This window comes from Simochromis diagramma, unplaced genomic scaffold (assembly GCF_900408965.1).
Source record: "Simochromis diagramma unplaced genomic scaffold, fSimDia1.1 OVJJ01000361.1, whole genome shotgun sequence".
NCBI lineage: Eukaryota > Metazoa > Chordata > Actinopteri > Cichliformes > Cichlidae > Simochromis > Simochromis diagramma.
The window spans coordinates 1,673,435-1,691,415 of record NW_024386860.1 but is presented as its reverse complement, the minus strand read 5'-3'; the positions used below and the strand labels follow the sequence as shown (position 1 = coordinate 1,691,415).

At 40.8% G+C, this 17,981-nt stretch overlaps 1 protein-coding gene across 6 annotated transcripts in view; it reads left to right on the top strand.

Moving 5' to 3' along the window:
• Positions 1–16,329, top strand: part of kif13a (kinesin family member 13A) — a 49,656-nt gene extending 33,327 nt beyond the window's left edge. For 2 of the 6 annotated variants that reach the window (XM_040031067.1, XM_040031071.1), the window contains 24 exons: positions 100–319; positions 641–803; positions 920–1,063; positions 1,153–1,302; positions 1,661–1,825; positions 1,956–2,129; positions 2,258–2,409; positions 2,489–2,621; positions 2,735–2,881; positions 3,448–3,480; positions 4,423–4,522; positions 4,605–4,731; positions 4,833–4,888; positions 4,970–5,094; positions 5,951–6,127; positions 6,246–6,338; positions 6,423–6,575; positions 6,698–6,775; positions 6,879–6,929; positions 7,022–7,106; positions 7,181–7,332; positions 9,031–9,195; positions 11,344–12,550; positions 14,744–16,329. In XM_040031067.1, the coding sequence (XP_039887001.1) occupies positions 100–319; positions 641–803; positions 920–1,063; positions 1,153–1,302; positions 1,661–1,825; positions 1,956–2,129; positions 2,258–2,409; positions 2,489–2,621; positions 2,735–2,881; positions 3,448–3,480; positions 4,423–4,522; positions 4,605–4,731; positions 4,833–4,888; positions 4,970–5,094; positions 5,951–6,127; positions 6,246–6,338; positions 6,423–6,575; positions 6,698–6,775; positions 6,879–6,929; positions 7,022–7,106; positions 7,181–7,332; positions 9,031–9,195; positions 11,344–12,550; positions 14,744–14,877 (4,184 nt within the window). In that variant the 3' untranslated portion in view covers positions 14,878–16,329. The remainder of the gene's footprint in view (positions 1–99; positions 320–640; positions 804–919; positions 1,064–1,152; positions 1,303–1,660; positions 1,826–1,955; positions 2,130–2,257; positions 2,410–2,488; positions 2,622–2,734; positions 2,882–3,447; positions 3,481–4,422; positions 4,523–4,604; positions 4,732–4,832; positions 4,889–4,969; positions 5,095–5,950; positions 6,128–6,245; positions 6,339–6,422; positions 6,576–6,697; positions 6,776–6,878; positions 6,930–7,021; positions 7,107–7,180; positions 7,333–9,030; positions 9,196–11,343; positions 12,551–14,743) is intronic. The other 4 variants (XM_040031068.1, XM_040031069.1, XM_040031070.1 and 1 more) reach the window with 4 other exon arrangements.
• The last annotated feature ends 1,652 nt before the right edge of the window (positions 16,330–17,981 follow it).

Here is a 17,981-nt window from a genome sequence, read left to right as displayed (position 1 = left end):
CAGCTGAAACAGAGCGGTGTAGCTAACAACAGTGAGTGTATGTTTTTAATAAGTTTTTAATTGCAATACATACAATTAATTGTTTTTAATTGTATGTAGACCCCATGCAGAATGTGGTCCAGGTGTTGGAGAAGCAGTATCTGGAGGAGAAGCGTACGGCCCTGGAGGAGCAAAGGATGATGTACGAAAGAGAGCTGGAGTCGCTGCGGCAACAGCTGTCTCCAGAGAAAACCTCACAGCATCACCGCAGCAGCAGCGACCGCCTCACGTTCTCAACGCACGCGCCGCACGGCAAGCTGCGACTGTGGACGGAGGAGCGGTTAGTGTAGCTCGCACACACATATGATGCCTCATACATATAAAATATATAGGCGTGCTACTTAAGATGTTGACATCAAAATTATAAATGCGTAGCCACAGATGAAACTAGTATATAATAATTTAGATGTATATTTTTTCTGCTTTTACATACTTGTTGCACACACAAATACAAACTATAGTGCACAATTTTCTCTATCATAAAAATGCCAAAAGAAGTCAAATCTGAGTGGAAGAAATTAGTGATTCTTTTACTCACTGAGGACACGAGAAGTTCAAACTCTATAAAATGCGTCTCTGTGTATTTGTTTCTTTGTGACAGGGATGAGCTTTTTCGCCAGAGCCTTTCCCGACTCAGAGAGCAGGTTGTCAAAGCCAACACTTTGGTGCGAGAAGCCAACTTTTTGGCAGAGGAGATGAACAAACTCACCGATTATCAGGTCACCCTTCAGATTCCCGCAGCCAACCTCAGCGCCAACCGTAAGGTCAGACTGCTGAACCTTTTTGAAACGATTACACTTCATTCGGTTATTTCAGTGTTAGGGTTAGGGAGGGTGTGAATATCTTGTAATCTGATCTAAAATGTGACACTTTAATGTAGCGTGGTGCTATCGTGAGCGAGCCAGCCATTCAGGTGCGGAGGAAAGGGAAGGGGACCCAGGTTTGGACCATTGAAAAGCTGGAGAACAAACTTGTAGACATGAGAGACCACTACAGAGACTGGAAAGAGGGCACAGAGGAAACGGTGAGTAACAAAGGACCAGAGACAGGAAAAAATGAGTAAGGAAGCGGGAAAGTAATTAAAAGTATGTTCTTTTGTTTTCCTTTGTATAGTATAACAAAGCAAGCAGTAAGCACTGTGATCCTTTCTATGAGGCGCAAGAGAACCACAACCTGATTGGGGTGGCCAACATTTTTCTCGAGTGCCTTTTCCATGATGTCAAGCTGCAGTACGCTGTCCCCATCATCAGCCAGCAGGGAGAGGTAAGGGCACACTGTAGACTTGCTGTCTGTGACGTCAGTCATTGTGTTCGTGAATTCCCCTTTTGACGCCCTGATTTTATTATTTTACTAGTTAATGCTTAATAAAATGAAGATAAAGTACTAGATCACACACTTCTCATGTGGGCTGTTAGTACAATTAGTCTTATTCTTTTAGTCCTTATATATTTAAAAGCTTTTCATAATTCACAGTATTTTTATGTCCATATGAAAAGATATAGACCAACAAAAATCAGCATACTGGTTAAAATGAATAAAAAATGGCCAATTTTCTCTGGATACATGGATTAGTTCTCAAACGGTTTAGGTTTTGTCCCACTCCTTCTGCTTGTATGTACAGGTAGCAGGCAGGCTGCACGTTGAGCTGATGCGAGTGAGTGGAGCTGTACCAGAGCGCCTGTGTAGCGGGGACGACTCTTCGGAGAACTCCAGTGAAAATAGTTGCTACGAGGTCATGGACACCAACGGAGAGATCGTCCACATGGCCAAAAGGCTCACCTGCAGGGTACGAGTGAACCATCGGTGGATTTTAACCAAAGATTTCAAAACGGATCTGTGCAGGCGGTGCACCGTGAGATTTCAGTTCTAAAAAAACATCAAAGTCTTCAATCTTCATCCTGTCTTCACTGCTGTAGGTGCGGATCAGGGATGCCACAGGACTGCCGCTCAACCTGTCCAACTTTGTCTTCTGTCAGTACACCTTCTGGGAGCATGGTGAGCCCACTGTGGCTCCTCCCATGGTCAGCCCAGACAGACCTTCCCCTCGAAGCCCAGATGCTCAGTTCACGGTCCAGTTTGATCACTGCAAGGTTGGAAAAATGAGCTGCTTGTTGTTTCAGTCGAGGTTTTTTTTTAATGCCTTGTTTCGGACACATTTTACATTCTTGCAACTTTTGTTAGTAACTTTCAGCTTCTCTACCCCAAACTCTTTTCACAGGACTACGTTGTGCACGTGACAGATGAGTTTTTAGAGTTTATATCAGATGGAGCGCTGGCCATAGAAGTGTGGGGTCATCGCTGTGCTGGGAATGGTCGTTCTCTCTGGGAGTTGGATGCACTGGAAGCCAAGACCCAGACGCTCCGGGACAGGTCGGATGCATCACATGTTGCACTGACATTTTTGCACTTCTATAAAATTGATTCTAATCCCGGCTGTTACATGTTCAAGGTGGAGCGACGTGTCTCGCCGGATCGAGCTGTGGATCGCCATCCAAGAGCTTAATGAGCAGGGAGAGTATGCATCTGTGGAGCTGCAACCTGGGAAAGACATCAGCACAGGAGGAGTCTTCCAACTCCGACAGGTCAGAGAAAAACTATGAAGGAGGTTTCCTTCAGGTTGGGCTGGCTGCTTTAGACTAAACACACATTTAAGAGGATAAAAATTAATTATGTGATTATGATTTCTTTCAAACAGGGTCACTCCAGGAGACTGCAGGTGTCCGTGAAACCGGTCCAGAACTCAGGCACTCTGCCCTTGCTGGTGGAGGCTGTGCTGTCTGTCTCTATTGGGTGTGTGTCGGCTCGCTCCACCAAACTACAGAGACCGCTCGACAGCTACCAGGTCTGCAAAATGCACATGTTTGCGTTTTTCCACATGCACACAAATGGACTTTGACTATGAGCCTATTGTGCTGGCTTCATTAGGATGGTAATTTGCCTTTAGATGTTTCTGTATCAAAACAGGAAGATGTTCTGGGGGACATTCTACTTGTTTCATATCACAAAGACACAATATTACACCAATTCAGCCAAACTATGTTTAGTCTTTCTCAGCTTTCATGCCTAGACTGGTCCATCCTGGTAGCTGGCAGCTAGCATAGAGTTGGTCAAGAAAATAAAGACTTGTTAGTGTCGCAGTTCTGTTGTGGGGTATAGAAAGGGGCTGCTTGTTAATTCAGTAGTCACAGAATCCCTTTTTTTTTTTTTTTTCTTCCTTCAAATTAACTATGAAATTGACAATTCTTGTTATAAATATAACTATTTACTCAAAAAAGTATGTGAGCATGGATGTAAACGTCACTGAAATTCACAGTAAGCTAGATGAGAAACAACTGGTTTCATCTGACGTGTCAAGTGAAGGCCTTTACTGCTTCTCCACATCTGACTCAGTGTGTTCTCTCCTGCCAGAGAGAGGTGGAAGACGATATGGATAGTTATCAGGTACCCTTCGAGTCTCCTCCTGCTGCTGCTCACCCTTTAGTTCACACTGCAGCATGAAGGACACCAACCGATGTGATCACGTGTTTGTGACTAGGCCTTGTGCTGAGGGCATGAGAGGCAGGAGGTCCCTGCCGACTAAAGAAGCGCTTTATTAAACAGCATCTGCATCAGCTGCACACGTGGATGTATTCTGATGTGTTGTGATTACCAGTCGCACCAACAACTCTTTGGCATCTCCTAAAATAAAAACGAACAAATTACAGGTTCACCCTGAGCTTCCGGGAGCAGCATGTCTGCCAGAATCTTGTCCCGCCTTCTCTTGCCTTTCCCCTCAGGTTTTGCGCACTAATGCTACTGTTTGCTTGTCACTACTGAAGAACTGCAGAAGTAATACGCCTCAATTAATCACTTGGGCATTGCATGGCTGCATGATTTACAGTACTTTGCATTGTGAGAGTGTGCTGATTGCAGAAGCGTAACATGATTGGCTCTGAGGTATTTTGGGGATTGGGGATGTTGCAGAGGGGAATCTACTCTCTGCTGCTCTGTCAGAGAAATACTTCCCATGTATTCAGGTAGGACTTTGGGGACCTTTGGCTGTGTGCGAGGAGGTGCATGCAAGTGAGTGTGAATGATGAGTGCGATTGCAAAAGGGGGATAAGGAGAGCTTTTGTGTATGTGTTTATTTAGTGAAATCACATTTGTTTTATAGCCAGAATTGGAGAGCTTAAGACTTTTACTTTTTAACATCTTGGGTTTGGTAAAGCTGTTACTTTTCCAAAGTATTAGCTGGGGGTGTTTGGGAGCAGTTACAGTATTCCCTCAGACAAATCAGCCCAGTGCACGCTCATCATCCACTGGTAACAATTCACTCTGCCCTGTAGCAGAACCTTTGCTTCACTGAGCCAGCTGGCATTAATTCAGCTCTTTGTTTGGTTCCAGGAAGAGGATCTCAACTGTGTTAGAGAGCGCTGGTCAGATGCACTAATCAAACGTCGGGAGTATCTTGACGAACAAATCAAGAAAATCATCAACAAACAGGGTGGGTTTTAGGCCCTGATCACAAGATTGCTCATTTTTTTAAACATTTCTTTTTTAACTTCTATCCTTCTCACTGCATGTAGAGAAGTCAGAGGAGGACATTGAGCGTGAAGCTCGGCTGGTGGAGCAGTGGGTCGGGCTGACTGAAGAGAGAAATGCAGTGCTGGTACCTGCACCTGGTAGTGGCATCCCAGGAGCTCCTGCAGACTGGTGAAAACAAGCAAAACAAAACATTCAGAAATGAAAACTTCTTGTTGCCTTTTATTTAATTTTATTTTTGAACCAATACCCTGTTGTTCAACTGCTTGTAGGACTCCACCTGCAGGAATGGAAGCTCACATTCCTGTACTCTTCCTGGATTTAAATGGTAAGGCAGACACATACTTTACTTCACAGACTCCTCACTGGCTTCACAAATGCAAACGGCCTTCTTTTTGTACGCCACCAGCGGATAATCTGACAGTGAACGAGCAGCTGACCGGCCCACATGCTGCAGGCGTTAACTCTATACTGCCCAAAGAGCACGGCAGCCAGTTCTTCTATCTACCTATCATTAGGCACAGTGATGAGGAGGTAAGTAACAACGGTTATTTTACTGCCCTCTCCTGGTCAAAAATACTTTAACATTATTATTTTTTAATTGAATTGAATTGAATCATAGACAAAAAAAAAAGATTAAAGTGTTTCCAATTTGGTTTCTCTTGGCAACTCAGAGACTCTATGGAGGCCCAAAACTGCCAAAAAATAAAAATAATAATAATAATAATGATGCATCAATGTAATAAAAAAAATTAAGTTCATTCATTCATTAATTTATTGAATTCTTTATTGAATTTGAATTATGTTTTTAATTAAGCTTATATATTTTTACACACAAACACAGACATATTTTTTTTAAAGTATTATTATTCTTTTGCCTTTTCCCTTTACTTACTTAGAGAAGCTCACAGATATCCAATAGTGTAATGAATGTACTGTAAGTAAGTCAACTCTGTAGAGTATTTTTGTTAAACATATAAATTTGTGTGTCTTTGGTTTTACTATGGCTCCATGTTAAATTATCTTCATTTGCTAAATTGCTGCTATAAAGTTTTTCTCCTCACATAATTGCACAAATTGACACATAAAAGGGTTTTAGGGCAACTTTTTTCCTACAATTATGTGTGCCTAATTGGATGGGTTGCAGCATGTGTGGTAGGAAGTAATTAAATGAAATTAATCTTTATTCCTTTTTGTGTGATGTTGAGCAGGACTAACCCTACAGTAATCGTTGCGCTAAATGGTAATTAGACAAACCCAAAGCTACTGTCCACGTATGCCATCGTAATCCATGTGTCTCCCTGTGCTGTCACAAAACCACTGCCACACATTCTTTGTATAGATAAATGTGAAATTAAATAAATTAAACACAAGTTTGAAATTTCATTAGGTGTCAGCAGTGTGCTCCTGGGATTCATCCATTCATGATTCTGTGCACCTCAACCGGGTCACGTCGCCAAATGAACGTATCTACCTGATCATTAAAGCCACGGTGCAGCTCAGTCACCCTGCCTCCATGGAGCTGGTGCTCCGCAAGAGGATTGCTGTCAACATCTACAACAAACAGGTTAATACTTGAAACTCTAGATGTAACCAAAGGAGGTTAGCCCAAAGAACATATTAGGCTTACAGAAGTCTGTCATGTTTTAATGATCAACATAATTTGAATATTTTTTTTCTTACAGAGTTTCACTCAGAGCCTCAAGAGAAGAATGTCGCTAAAGAACATGCTTTACTCCTGCGGTGTGACTTATGAGATAGTTTCCAACATACCAAAGGTATGTTGGAAACTCTGCTTCTGTTGTATCAGTGTTTGGAGTTTAACTTCTCTTTCTAAGCTTCCTTCCTTTTTTTTCTTCCAGGCTTCGGAGGAGCCAGAGGAGAGGGAAACCTTGGCTCTCATGGCTGCTCGTGGGGACAGCGAGGAGACCCAGGATGGAGAAACTTACATAGAAAAATACACCCGGGGAGTTCTGGAGGTGGAGAACATCCTTAGCCTGGAGAGGCTACGACAGGTAACCTACGCAGTAACACAATCTAATTTAGTAAAAAATGTAATTTAGTGTACATCATAATCATTAATTATTTAGGGATGATGTATAGAGATAAACTTGCCTTTGTTTAATGGTCTCTGCAGGCTGTGACAGTGAAGGAAGCACTCGCTGCCAAGGGGAGACACTTAAGGAGGAGTATCAGCACACCAAATGTACAGCAAGTAATTAAAGAAATCACTCACGGCATGTCCTGCTGGCCATATGGAAATAACTTGACCATAAAATTATACACATAATTTTACTGTCCTATTTCTTGTTCTCCAGTCTTTATGTAGTAAAACAGACCTGACTGGTTGTGAAGATGAAGACTGTAAGGTGCGTCGGGCTTCTTGTTCGACATTTTCTGTAACTGTCATGCAAGAGTACATTTGTGTGATGACTGTGGTCTGTTGTGACTGTAATCACAGGATCACTGTGACCGTGTGGACAGCACCAACTGTAATCCACAGGACGGCTCCCTTTGTACCACACCCATTAAAAAGGAGAGTTCAGGTAACCTCAGAAAAAGCACGTGTGTGGAAGCGTTCCGTTCTGACTTAGAGTTGACACCGAATGTTCCCATACAGGGTTGGTTCCAGAGAGTTCGACCTTTTTTATTGCCAGCCCCTTTAAAGTCCTCTCCCCACAACCTCCTAAATTCCTCAAGTCTCTTCTTCCTGTCAAAGAGGAAAACAAGGCCAAGAAAGTTCTTGAGGCCCGGCCGCTGCTGGGACACGAGGTAAGGAGGATGGAGCTGAAATCACTCTAAATGGGTGGTGTTCATTTCTGTGGGTTTTTTTTTTTGCATGTTGCTCCTTTTGCCATTGCACTTTTCTTCCAGTTCCACATTTCCATTTTGTCAGATCACTGTCGGAATTTCACCACATCAAGTTACACTTTCAAAACATGTTCAGTATAACGACGCTGACAAAAAACACAAATTGTCCGAAGCTGCGTGATGACATCATTCACTTTGTTGTTGTCACTTTATTGAGCAGAAGGTGCGTGACACATAGGAGCATGACTTCAACTTGACTAAGCTGTGCTGTGTTATGTCTCATTTTATTTGTGGAAGTTGAATTTCCGGATATTTTTGTCACTGTTTCGATCATTTAAACTAACACTGCACATTTGTTTTCTTGAAGTGGACTAAGAGAGGTGTAAGGACTGAGGTTATATCAGGAATACTAATACAGGAATACTACAAACCCAGTTGTAGACGCTGTGTAAAATGCAAATACAAGCAGAATGTGATGATTCGCAAATCTTATAAGACCATATTTTATTCACAATAGCAAAAAAAACCCCATCAAGTATTTAAACTAAGAAATTCACCATTTTCAGAAAAAATAAGTTGGGATGGGTATCTCCTCTTTGCTTAGCTACAATAAGTAAATGGCTGGGAACCAGAGAGACCAGTTGTTGGACTTCTGTGGAGAGGACTGTATATAACCTTCAGCGCTGATAGTCCCTTTAAAGGTGCCAATCCCATAGGCGCTGATTCACCCCCATACCACGAGACACGCTGGCTTATGAACTCAGCACTGAAAACAAGTCAGCTGTTGCCGTTCCTTTTTAATCCAGAGGATGCAGAGTCCATGTTTTCCAAACATGGTCTATTTTAAGTGATCTTTGTCCCAGAGAGACAGCAGCGTTTCTGGACCATGTTCACATATGGCTTCTTTTTGCAAGATAGAGCTTTAACATCCATTTGTGGATGGCACAGGGAGCTGTGTTCCTCAGCCCATGCAGTGATTTCTGTGACATGCCTGTTTTTAAAGCAGTGCTGCCTTAGAGAGCATCCAATGCTGATTTTCAACCTTGTCTTTTTTGCATAGAGATTTTTCCAGATTCTCTGAATCCTTTGGTTGTATTGTGTACTGTAGATGAAGAAATATTTAAAGTTGCTGCCTTTAAATTCAAAATGAGCTAATTTTTGTCATGCAATAGTAAAATCCCTCAGATTAAACATTTGACATGGGTTGGTTTTTTTTTTTGTTCTACTATGAATAAAATATGAGTTTAATGAGATTTGTAAATCATTGGAATCTGTTTTTATTTACATTTTTCAGTTCCAACTTTTTCAGAATTAGGTTTTTAACAATCAGCATAAAAGTTCTGAATGTATAAATGCAGGAGTACATAAATAGCAGTAGTCTGTTTAAAATGGTCTTATGCATGTATTAAGTGTGAGCAAGTGCTTAAGATTATACTTGTTCACGGGGCATGAGAAAACGAGTGCAAGAAACTACACAGACTAACTGCTCACCAGTGTTCTCTAATAAAAAGTACTGTCCCTCGTCCTTAGTGCACTTCAAGCAGTGTTTTTGTGAAATGTTAAACTGCATGGCACTAATGATATAACTGGCCTGCCCAGCTCCATGCATGCTGTGTGTGTGAGTGTGAAGTGTGTGCTGTTGTTCTGACCCATCTGCAGAGCATGCGCTCATGTGTGGACAGCCCTGCACTGCTCCCCCCTCCCTGCCCCTGGCGCCGACCCAGGGCAGGCAGCGAGGGCCACTGCAAGCCTTCCACCTCCACCTCCACCCCCACCTCCACTCCCACCAGCAGACAGCTCAGCCACACACTGCCACACACTGCTGTAAGTGTTACGCTCTCTCCACTGAGGGTTACTCTAGGAGTTTTGCACAGACATAACACGTGCTGACGTAACAAGTAGTCGGTGTGCTGTAAGTATCGCACTCACAACTATACACTTGTCCTTTTGCTGGGCAGATAATCCGTGAACTGACAGCATTTACAACAAGAGTCATCTTCATTGGCTCAGTAATAACATAGCATTAGCCAGGAAAGCTAGTTAGAAATAATAGTATTTAGGTTGCTACTAACCTGGTAGAAAAAAAGTGTTTATATCAGTTCAATACTTTGGTTAAAATATGTAATACTGTGATATTAATGGGGTAATACTTTTGATTATAATGCAATACATCCAACACATCTAATACATGCATAGAAAATATTAAGATTAATAGCATAGTAGCATATTAAATGCTACTATGAGCCCCAGTTTACCATCAAAATCACAAGCTGAAATAAGTTATGACCAAATTTTAATACTTAGGTAGCTGAAAAAGCAGAGCTTCATGGGTCTTATGGGTTGGCACAAATATATGTTTTTGGAGAAAATATTATGATTATAGTATAGTATAATTTCTAAACAGCCTCATTCAAATATTCAGTGAAATGCTAAAATATACTATTATACTGTACATTTTTTTTGGTTTTGCCTGTGTAAACCAGGAAAATGGATTTAAAATCAAACAACCAAGAGAAAACTGCAATGCAGGCTTTCAGCTTTAATTTAAATTAAAAATAAATTTTAACTAACCATTTAGGAATTGCAGCCATTTTCATATACATCTATTTCCTCAAAATTAGTTTGTTAATTGACTGAAAAGTAGTTTCATGTTTAAAGGAGGGTGATTGTGTGATTTCAACACAAACTGAGCAGACATAATATCAGTTGTTGAAACCGGATTTTATAGCTTTTCATTGTCATCATCCCCAAAGAAACGTCAGTGTAATTCAGGGAGGTCATCATTAGGCTTACAAACTAAATAAACTTATCAGAGAGAAAAACTTTAGGAATGGCCAAATGATTAACATTGTTAAAAAAGATCTCAACAGGATCTAAATACCTGGGAGACCACGGAAGACAGCTAAAGTGCAAGACCACAGGATTATTGTTGTCAAAGTCTCTAATCAGGAGACACCTTCATAAATGTATATACAAAGGGTTTGCAAAACAGCAAAACACTAAAGAACCAGAAGGTCAGACCAGACATGTCTAACATCTAAAAGAGCCTGTGCAGGTCTGAAAAAATTCTCTGGTCCGAAGAAACTACAATAAACTTTTACCAGAATGATGGGAGGGTGAAAGTATAAGATGCATCCTCAGTCATCCAATCCCAGTCTAGCTTGGATGAGTGACAAAACATTTCTTCCCCTGAAGAAATGTCAAGATGAACAGACTTCATGGATCATAAGAAAGAGTTTCTTTAATGATGAAATCAGTCACCTGATCTCAACCAAACAAAGCATGCTTTACAATTAATAAATACAAAAAAGAAGGCAGAGAGACCCACAAACAAGCAGCAGCTGAGGTGGCTGCAGTAAAGACCTTGCAGCGCATTTCAAGGGAGAAAGTTGGTGATTTAGTGACAGCCTTTCGTGATGTCCATGGGTTTCAAACCTCAATGACTGCAAAAGTATTCAAAAGAATCCTCATATTTAAAATTATGTTGGTGTGTCCACTTAATTCTTTTAATTTTAAAATTTAGGGGACTGTATATACAAATAACTGTAATTCCGACGTTTGTTAAACCTTTTGAATTAAAGCTGGAAGCAGGCACTTCAGTCATATATTAATTGTTTCATTTAAATGGCGGTCTACAGAGGCAGAAATACAAAAACTATGTCTTTGCCCAACAAATCGTGGACCTAAGTGTAGAATGAGTGGTTTGATAGGTGTTTAACTTGATGGGTCACGTTAAAGGACATGCAGCATGTGAATGCAATTTTAAAGCAGCAAACACCAGTAAAGTTATCAAAGATCAAAGAAAAAAGTGTCACAATATTCATACATTATGCTCTGTTCCATCATTACATTGAACCATTTTCATTGTCTCCAGTCTCTTTCTGTAAATAGTCTTCACATAGGCTATACGTGCTGTAACTAACATCAGACCTGGTGTGTCTTTTGTCCCGCTGCTCTTCTTTTGATCGGCAGGACTCTGAAGACGAGGAGACGGATGTGCGCATGGCTCTAAGTCTAAATCGTGGCTCTCAGGACCAAAGCACCTTACAGCCTTACATCCCAGAGGACTTTGCAAACTTTGAGATCTACAACGCCACTCTGGAGAGCCAGGAGGGGTTTCGCTCTGACTTGAAGGGGAGCCGGTGTGGAGGTGGGAGCAGCGAGAGAGAGGTGTCGCGAAGCCCCACGAACAGCAGTTGCACTAGTGGTTACTTTTCACACAGTGCCTCCAATGCCACGCTGTCTGACATGCCTTTCAGTGCCAGTGAGAGCTCTGACCATATCAGCTGCACCTCCAGAGATTCCCATGACCCTCTTGGCTGCCCTGTTGGAAGAGGCGGCACCCGAACCAAAAGTGTTTCTGCAGGGAGTGACGCTCAGCCACGACCTCTTTCGGCAGATGGGGTTCAGGACCTGCTCATCCATTCAGCCTCCTCACCTATCAGTATTCCTAATTGCACTGATAAGCCACAGTCATTCCCTTCACCAAACAACTGTGTACTCAGTACCAGCCAGGAGTTTACTGACTTTAAAGGGGCTGATGACAGCGTTGGTGTAGCTGATTTGGAACATTTTACAGAGGGATGGGGGGAGGAGGGGTTGGAGGTTTGTACAAACGAGCAGAAGAAAACAGTCGATGTAGAAACACGTGACACTGACAATCAGCTCACCTCTGATGTCTCTGGTATTCTTAAGACATCTCTTCCCAAAAAGACAATATGCAAATATCCTAATTATGAAAACGCCGTTAGTGTAGGTGTGTCCTGCCCTAACACAACAGTGTTTTGCACTTCAGTCAGAGCCCCAGTCTCCGCCTCTCCAGCCCAAATAAATCCTGCTGCATCGGTCCCACCTCCACAATCGCCATCTCTACTCACATCGTTACCTACAGCCACGTCTTCAGCTCCAGCTCTGCGAGCAGGAGGAGAACCTCCCATTCAGGAGCCAGCCCAAGGGGATCTACCCCATGGAAGTCCCTGTCCCAGTCCAAATCCCAGCAGCGCCGAGCCCTCTGGAGACTCCAGTGGGGATGAGAGCACTCCTGTTGCTCAGCTTCCTGACTGGATGGCACCTGGTGAGCAGGTGTGGGTGGGGAAGAGGAGAGGAACGGTCCACTATGTGGGAGGGGTGGAGTTTGCCAAGGGGATCTGGATTGGTGTGAAGCTGGACATGGCAGTGGGTGAGTCCATTTAAAACTTCTGTTTGTAGACCCCCAAGAAAACGTAATTATTACAGGAAAGAATGATTAGTTTAAACAGTCTGAATGTTCCATATATCTCATGCCCTGTATTCCTTAGTCAAAAACTTAATGATTAATTTATATATGTTGTCTTTAAGGCTATGCAGTTATTAACAACAATATAAATATAGTGTTTATTAATCCCTTAAATACTGGTGTCAGTCACGGCTAACGCACATGTGGGGCTATGTGGTGAAACAAAATCGCTGTAACCCCCTGTTGACTGTCTATTAGAGGATTAGAAGAGCGATTTACAGGAGAGCGAGGTTTGCTTTTAGTGGTGGGATTGTTAATCCACTCTGACTGGTCCATTCGTGTCAGCAGGCTGTTGTTTCTAGGAAACAAAACAAGAAAACAAAAGCAAAAAAAACCAAACACTTAAGGCCTGTGCACTCAGTGCCAAGCAGGAAAGATCTCAAAGGCTCTGTTAAAGGCTAATGGATAAACATAGTGGAGCATTTAGCAACTGGTATTTCTCTTTGGTCTGTTTTGGAGACAACAAACAGGTGAACACAAACTTCACATGAATGCTAATGATGATTTGGGTTTTCTGGCTGTACAAAACAGGAAACTGCCTGTGCATCCAGTTTATACATTGTGCTTAAAAATGTATTGATTGGCTAAGATAAGTCAAAACTAACGAGTATCCAACTAACGAGTTAGTACATTAGATAGATACGTCAAAATTTTGAGATAATAACCTGAAATTTTTTCTTTGAGGATGGCAAAAAATATTTCTTTTTAAATAGCAGAAACAAGCTTTCGTAGTTTTCAGTATCAATCTGATAAGGGATCTCATACTTTTGAGGGGGTTTCTGCTGCCCCCAAGTGGTATACAAGTGGAAAAACAGGGGGAAAAAAAGGGTGTCCTAGTTTTGATGTGTTGTAGTCATCACAGACTGACTCATAGTCTAGAAAATGAGTCAGACTGTAACAAACAGCAATAAACCTGTGACCCCAGGGCAGTTTCCACTTAATATACTGTACATATCATATGACATGTGGGGTTTTTTTCTGTGTGCTACCCTGTTACTAATAAAGCTGAAACACAGCGTGAATGTTAGTAAAACAGAACACAGAAATTAGTAAATCCCTATATTTAAAAGAAAAAAGCACAAATACATTCTATATTCTATAAAATTCTATAAATTCTATAAAAATTGCACATTTTGCTTTTGATGCCAGTAAAAAAAAGCCAAAGTTTTGTGGGGGGTTTTTTTTTTTTTGCAAAGCAGGCAAATACTGTAGTAATACAAAATGTGTATAAATCACAGGGAACTAAACCTGACTGAGAGAGGAAGAAAAAAAATAAAAAGGAAGCTAAACAAACATCACATTCCAGTAAAGGCAACACAATACATACTGTTGACTCATATATCATCCCGGAAAATGCAGAGGCGATTAGGTAATGAAGAAATGGGTCCCAGGTCTGGTAGAATAAAAAGGGTTTATCCTTTAATGGTGCAGAAGAGCTTCAGATAGAAAGAGTAGGACACCTGTCAGTGATCCACTAGACCAAGATAGATTTCCAAGCACAGCGGAGCAGAACGTGCCAAAAGGTCTCTGTAGTGAAAATAGGCCATTACATTAAACTGTTGAACAATTGTGATCCAAACCTGCTGGACACAGCGACAGTGCCAGCAGCAGACAGACGTGTAGAACAAAGCATTTAGTACAAAGCTCAGGAACACATTTTTAAAAAGTCATGACATCAAAATGTGTTTTATGTCCATACTTGATATAAGATTTCAGCTGCTCAACAGTCCAGCCTTCATTTCACAATGTGTCAAATGCTCTGAGAGAGTAACAGGTCTGGACTGCAGAGGTGCTACTTTGCACTTTTTTTTTTATTAAGGATCCCTGCAGTTGCATGTGCAGATTCTTCTTCATCTTCTTCTTCTTTCGGATCCTAATCCACATATTTTTTTCCTGAAAGACAGCTTTCTGGAAATGTTTTGTTGGCATCAAGTTTAAAATGACTTTTTTTTTTCTGAAAGGCTTAAAAATTCTTTTTTATTCTGATTTTATTTACATTTTACTTGTTTTGTAAAACATATTTGTAAGAGAAGTCTACATTAAAAGTGATTAGAAGTGAGCCGTAAGTCCTCTAATAAGTTATGCCTCATCCTATAGGTAAGCACAATGGGACAGTCCAGGGCAGGGTGTACTTCCGCTGTCCCCCAGGCCACGGCGTGTTTGTGAAGCCATCTCGTCTCACCAGAGGACCACCCTCCATGGACACAGAACCGCAGACTCTGATCAGATAGGACCCAAAGAAGGACATGTTTTCTGGGGAGTTGCAGGGATCTGAGGGTGGTCCTCAGATCCTCTTCGGCCTCCCTTCATATTATCTTTTTGACCACTCAAGTCTCTGAGCTGAAGGAGTCTGTGCTGTCTGAAAGCATATCTTACCTGTGCATTTAATGAAGGTATATCCTAATTATTGTTCACTGACAACAACAAAAAAAATCACTATGCACATATCTTAGTTTTCTATATGGTGATATTTTTATAGAAAACTTTAATCTGGGAGTCTTTATACAATATTACCCACATACTTTTTGTTACATTGGTTCTGAACACTACCGTATTTTTGTAAGGCAATGCACTCCAGCCACCCCCCCCCCCCAGCTCCCCCTAGGCTCATAATGGAGTAATCTGGGATATGAAGATTAAGAATGTACTACTGTTAATAAACATTGATATTTACATCAATATGAAATATCAGGGCTAACCAAAGAACTTCGGTTCCATATCTGCTGTTATGAGTTACATGTTATTTTTCTAATGTGCGTATGTGGACGTATTTGCTACAAATCGATGTGTCCAATTAAAGCTTAGTGCCATATCTCTAGGAGTAATGCCACATACCCTGAGCATAAGACGAATCTGCAAACCCGAGTTGCAGTTAGAAATGTTGCTGTTGACGTACTGTAACACTGTGGAGGAAATAATCCCCATCCATCCAGCACGAAACTGTTGGTGTTCGAATGCTTGCACTGGAAAGGATTCTTGGAGAGTTTGTTGACTGTCTTCCACGATGGACTGATGAAATATTTGCAACCGATGAACTGTGTGTCAACACTAGATGTACAAAGCAGCTAGGTTTTGTCTGAGGCTGGTTATACTGATGCCTTATTGCCCTGTTTTTATAAAAAGAGGCACATAAGTCCCAAAATACTCAGTAGTTATAACCATAGCTGTATGGATCAGAACCTGTATGTATATTTTGAAACCCACAAGTATTCAAAATGCCATCCTGCCTTGCTGACTGACTGATTGAATGCCTTTTTAGCTGATGTCCATCTCCATTTTACATGCTAACAGACTGATGAGTGATGCTACACGTTAAAAGGTACTCAATAACTCAGTTTTTCACATGGAGGATTGAATAAAGGGGCGATGGACAGCATCGGGTTAGAGAAAGTTAGCTTAGGTATGAAGAAGAGTTTCCTACAAACGTGTGTTTTATCAAAGCGGTGAACTGTGGAACTGACTAGAAATAGGTAAATATTCAAGCTGTAATTGCAAGTAAAAGAAAGAAACCCAAGAACCTTACTTTAAAGAAGAGAACAAAGCTGCTCTCCCTAAAAAGGAGTTGTAAATAGAAATGTATTTGAACATACACTATTATAATGTACAGAATTGTATTTATAATGTATCTTGAATTGTTTAATTGGTACAAAATGTTCTAGAATAGAACATTTACAATCAGTGTATGTGTTGACTCTTCATTCTGCTCATGCATGCTAACCTAGTGTATTTACCTAACTAGTATATGCAAGTAAATTTGAAATTCAGGATTCAGATGCAGGAAAAAAGAAAAAACAAGAAGTTACTTTTAACCACTGCATTTTTCTAATGTAGCGATACCTTCAGGCTGACAAACCTGTTTCCTGGATGTGTGTATATATATACATATATTAAAATGTAGTCTAATATTAACTTTTTTCAATTAAAAAAAAAAGTCTGGTGATAATGTAGGATTAGCCAGCAGTTTGTGTTTTTAGTTCCGTCCTATGCTGGGATGTAGTGCAGTTTTAATATTTGGAATAGGAAACAGCAACAGTATACAGCAATTTAAGTCCTTGCGAAAAGAAAGTTTTCACAGGACTCTAAGCAGTTCAGTGAAAAACTAAGTGCACCCTATGATTCAGTAGCTCTTAGAACTACCTACATTGACTCTACATTACTTTGGTAATGAGGAGTTCATGGCCAACTCAATGACTGCAAGATGCCCAAGTCCTGTGGCTGTAAACAAACCCAAATAACCGTTCCTCCACCACCCTTGTTCACGGTGGGAATGATGTGTTTGTGCCAATAGTCTGTGACTGATTTTGACCAAACATAGCATTATTCAAAAGAACACACTAGCGTCCAGAAGTCTTGTTGTATCTTTAGTTACAACTTTGTAAACATAAGCTGTGCTGCCATGTTCTTTTTAGAGAGAAGATGCTTTCTCCTGGCAACCCTTCCGAATTCTTCTTCCTAATTTCTAATTTTACTGCCATGAATTTTAACATTTAACATCCTAACTGAGGCCTGTAGAGTCTGAGATGTAGCTCTTTGGTTTTTTGCAGTTTCCCAGAGTATTGCATGGTCTGACCTTGGGGTGAATTTGCTGGGGCGTTCACTCTTGGGAAGACCGTGGCGTTGTGCCAACACACATCTGATTGCTCACACACACCTGTGAATGATCTGTTAATCAGGTTAATCAATTACCCTCTTAATTACTATGGAAGCAGTGAGGGTGTACTTTGTTTGAAAACTTTCTTTTTCATATAACTGCACTGTTTTGAGATCTAAATAAGAATGCTATGTCTAAGGTGTACAGGAGAAGATAGCATACAGGGTAATGAATTTACAATAATCTCATGTTTTTAAAAAAACTTCCAAATGATGTTATACTAGAACACATTTTACTTTAAGATGTGCAGCATGTGTGAAATATCGCCAGGCACAATATAAACATCCTGGAAACAGGAATAATAAGTACGTTGCCCCCTTAAAATGATGAAGCCCTTTAATAGTTTTAAATCTTTCCAGCCTGTCTGTAGCCAGTGGTGTCATGTTTGAGGTGCTTTTAACCTACAGTTATGGTAGTCTGTTTACATACACTCATCACAGGCATGAGTGTCATGGTAATTTGGGGCTTTTAAGGATTTGTTTAAACTGTTCTTTTTCCAGGGTGGAATGATTTTTACAGCATACATATTTAACTATTTTAAACTGGACGCACAAGTTTGAATTTATTTTTGATTCTCTCAAATCTGAAACTTCATGGGCCTTGGCGTTGGCAAAGTTAAAAGACAAAAGTTATTAAAAGATTTAAGTGAGCATATGTAATTATTTGAGTATACTTTTTTTTTTT